Genomic DNA, 4,309 nt, shown 5'->3' on the forward strand with positions numbered 1-4,309 from the left:
CATTGCAGCTGATGGCTCAGACATTCTCCGTGCCTTGCTCAACCCCCAGCTTTCAGATTACCAAACCTTTCTACCCCTGCCCAGAGACTGCTCAGGCTCTCCGTTTGAAACAGTTGCCATGGGGCCGAAACCGGTTTGGCTCAGTGGATAGAGCGTCGGCCTGCGGACTCAAGGGTCCCAGGTTCGATTCCGGTCAGGGGCATGTACCTGGGTTGCGGGCACATCCCCAGTAGGAGGTGTGCAGGAGGCAGCTGGTCGATGTTTCTCTCTCATCGATGTTTCTAACTCTCTATCTCTCTCCCTTCCTCTCTGTAAAAAATCAATAAAATATATTAAAAAAAAAAAAAAAAAAGAAACAGTTGCCATGGGAATATTTCTGTTTTTCCCAGGCGCACTATATTCCGAGATAGGAAATGGGTCTCAGACTGTCCATCCCCATGTGCCCAGTTGAGTGTTCTATGCCCAAAGGACACCCAAATGAATGGTATGAGTGACTCCTTCTCACTAATTCTGCTTTCCCAAGGGCCCCCATGTCCCAGCTCTAGTGAACTCACCTCAATCTCTCCCTGGCCCTCTTCCTCCTCAGAACCCCTCTCTGCTCTCAACCGAGGTGTTTATGACATTTCACTCCTTTCCCAGGGCCCCGGCTCTGGTAGCTCCCTACTCCTTGCTTCCCTGTGCAATAGACAAAGCCATTCAGCCTGCTGGGCCACTCCTACAGCCCCTCATGCTCCCATTCAGCCTGCCACAGGGGTAGGGGTGGAGCTGGGAGGGCAGCCTCCTCAGCTCTGCCCACCTCCATCCAGCTTTCCTCTGGGTCAGCTGGGCTACTGTATCTGGTGAGATAGGTGTGCCTGGCACAGGAAGCAGGCCAAGGAGGTGAGTGCGGGCTAAGATCCAGCCCACGTTCTGTGCCCCAGGCCACTCACCCTGGTTTGGGGTGGTGTCAGTCTGGAGGAAAAGGGTGCCTGTTTAGAATTTGTACAAAGATGCTCAGTGGGTTAGCAGCAGCCCTGAGTGTACCACCTGTCTGTCGGTCCTCTTACCTATCCACTAGCTGTCTCCCTGTCTGCTTCCACCTTCCCACCCAATCCACATAAGTCCATCCTTCTGCCCATTCCACCCATGAGCAGATGTGAAGGTCAAACATGAGAGGCCGGTCCGTTCACGCTCCCTGCCCTCCATTCTCTTGATATCAGGGTGCCTCCTTCCACATTGGATCCTGGACCCGAGATTCTGAGGGGCCCCTCCAGCCTTAGCATGTTCCCAGGCACCTCACCGGACTCCTCCACCTCCACTACCCAGCGCCCTAGGTGCCTGTGTCTGATCCTGCCACAGGGTCTGCAAAGCTGGTCACACCTTAGACTCACTCTCTGGCGGGGGCAGGCAGCCATTCTTCCCCTTGTCAGCCCCAGCCTCTCCCTCCACCTCCTCCCCTGCCCCCTCCCTTGCCCCCTCTTCCTCCACTCTCTCATCCAGCCGGCTGGGTATAGACCAGTAGAGATGGGCATCCAGGCGGGCCTCTGCCTCGGCCAGCTCCCGGGCGCTGCATGAGGGTGTGGGCACCTCAAAAGTCTGGTGGAAGCTGGCATAGTCCACCTCGTAGAAGCCGTCCTCCAGGGTCAGCACTGATGTGAAGCGGTGGCCCCACAACACCTCGTCCACCAGGTAGGAGCTCCGAGCTTGGCATGTCATTCCTGGGGGGAAGGGCATGGGTCAGAGGGAGCCCAGCCCCGGGCTTCTCTCTCCTGCCTCTCACTCCATGACCCGATTCTCAACACCTTGCCTCATATCCCTCCCCGAGGGCCCCACTCCCTTTTGGTCCCACCCACTTTTCTCCCTTTCCCAACTCCTGAACTTGCTCAGTTCTCTCATCTCTCCTCCATTTGTACAGCCCCTCTTCACCTCCAACCCGCTCTCTTCCTGCCTCTCCACTGGAGATGCCAATCAGAGAAGCTTAACCTTAAAATTGACCTTGGGGATCATCTAATCCAACGTTCCTCTCCATATAGAGCTTCCCACTGGAGCATTCTCAACTGTGGGCATCTGGCTTGCACTCAATTACCTCCCAGTGTCGAGAGCTCACCACCTCGCAAGGTGCCCGCTCCTTTGCGCGATGGATGTAATAGTTGAGCTAAAATCTGCCTCCCCGGATTGCCACCCTTTGGTTTCATTCCTCCCGTATGACACCCCTTCAAGTATCTGAAAGAGGTTACATCTCATCTTCTCTTCTTCAGGCTGAACATCCCTGTCACCACTGCTCATGTGACCTGGGTTTCCAAAATTTTACTTTCTTGACTGTAAACCAGAATGGCCAAGGAGGATCCATTAAGCACTCTCTGATAAGGAGTCCAATTGAGGCCTGATCCTTGCATGAGAGAGGGCTTCGCACTGCTCTCTTCTGGCCATAATGCTCTAGAGCAGTGGTTCTCAACCTTCCTAATGCCACGACCCTTTCATACAGTTCCGCACATTGTGGTGACCCCCAATTTCATCGTTACAAATTGAACATAATTAAAGCATAGTGATTAATCACAAAAACAATATGTAATTATATGTGTTTTCCGATGGTCTTAGGTGACCCCTGTGAAAGGGTCGTGACCCACAGGTTGAGAACCGCTGCGAGTCTAGCCAATAGGGCCGAAGATTACATAAACGCGTTGGAAGCTGGATCACACTGCTCTGACATGAAGCTCGTGGCCAACTCAAACCCCCAGTTCTTTTTCACCAGAGCTCTTCCATGCTGTGCTTACATAAGTGATTTTCTTTAAAGTCTAAATGTAGACTTTTATATTTACTCCTTTTAAATGTCATCTTGTTGGATTTGGGCTCATTATTCTTGCTTTTCAAAAGCATTTTGGATCCTGGCTCTCACACTCAAAATAATACCATCCTTTCTAGTTTTGCTGCTCCAGAAGTCAGACAAGCTCCATCCCTATCTTCTCCACCCCACCCTCCTGGCCCTGGGCCTGTGTCCGGTCCTCCCTCTTGGGTGGGCACACCCCTAGGGCAAGCGGTTCTCCTCCCCCGGGGCCTCTCCCTTCCACCTCAGCCCACATGCACCTCCGAACAAGGGGGGCAGGGTGAACACCAGCTGACCAGACTGGTTCTCACCAGGGCAAGCCCCACACAGACACCTCAGGGTCACTGCAGTCTTCCTTCCCTTGATGAAGGCGGGGATAGGAAGCTTCCAGTGAGGGAGAAGAAGAGGCCAAAGGGACCCTTGGGACAGGGGGCTGAGACGGAGTGAGGGAGGGGCTGGGTGCACAGGGAGAAGAGGGATGGGCAGGAACATCCTTGTAGGGGAGGGGCTGCCTCAGGTGCTGGCAAACAGAGCTGGAGGGATAGAGAGAAAAGGGGAGGGAGAGAGCTAGGGGAGCCCCGGGGGTGGTTAAGAAGAAAAGGGGAACACAGGCAGAGGGTGTGGGTAGAGGATCAGCTTGAAGGGGCCAGGAAGAGGCTTGTGGGAGAAGCCGGCCGGCTGAGTGCAAAAGCTCTGACAACAGTGGCCGGAACCACGTGGGCCTTAGGCCATCCACCTGCAGTTCTCGAAGCCGCCTCCCGCTCGCTCGGAGACCTCAAGCCCCGAAGGATCTCACCGCTGCGGGCGCTGGTCTTCTACCTTCCTCCAGGGCTTTCACTGTGTAGCCTGAGCTAGAGGCACTGACATCACAGGGCGCTGCCAGTCCTCCCGGGAGCCACTAGAAATGCTAAGAGCACCTAGTTCCCTTGTCGGTGGAAGCTGAGACTCTTTGGATGGATGGGGAAACTGAGGCAGAAGTGAGACCAGGTGTCAACCTCTCGTTAAAGGCCAGCCTGGGCCAGCCTAACTCAGGTCAGGGAACACCCTCACCACCAAATGCCAGGGGCCTGGGCGAGACTCTCAGAACCGCCCCCTTCCAACCTGTAGCACTAAACACGGAGGCCAGCTCTGCCCGCTCCAGGCGTGGCCACTGAATAGCCTGTGGCTGCAGACGACTTGCTTAGCCTTCCGTTGGGCAATCTCCTCTGAAACAGGAGCACAATAACAAGCTCCCCTGGAGAGGTGCTGGTTAAGATTGAATGAACTCAGAGGTGTCAGGGGCGTGGGAGCCGCAGAACAGACAAGCACTGATCACAGCCCTCTCCCTGAGCCCAAGGGCAGACCCCTCGGCCAGGGCCCAGGCCAGGGCCGCTTCGGGGATCTCCCGGCTCTCCCTGGCTTCTCGTTGGGGTCACTCTGCTTACATGCCCTGCCCAACCGAGGTCCCCCGTCTCACCGTATTCTCACCCCCCACCAGCCTCTCAACCCCTCCCGGGCCCCGCCCCG

The 4,309-nt window shown here is 55.6% G+C and overlaps 1 protein-coding gene across 1 annotated transcript in view; it reads right to left on the reverse strand.

Moving 5' to 3' along the window:
* Nucleotides 1-359: 359 nt before the first annotated feature.
* KCNJ9 (potassium voltage-gated channel subfamily J member 9) overlaps nt 360-4,309 on the reverse strand; it is a 6,517-nt gene continuing 2,567 nt past the window's right edge. The window contains exon 3 of the mRNA XM_015558580.1: nt 360-1,709. Coding sequence (XP_015414066.1) covers nt 1,354-1,709 — 356 coding nt within the window. The 3' untranslated portion in view covers nt 360-1,353. The remainder of the gene's footprint in view (nt 1,710-4,309) is intronic.

Source organism: Myotis davidii, unplaced genomic scaffold (assembly GCF_000327345.1).
Source record: "Myotis davidii unplaced genomic scaffold, ASM32734v1 scaffold251, whole genome shotgun sequence".
NCBI classification, from domain to species: domain Eukaryota; kingdom Metazoa; phylum Chordata; class Mammalia; order Chiroptera; family Vespertilionidae; genus Myotis; species Myotis davidii.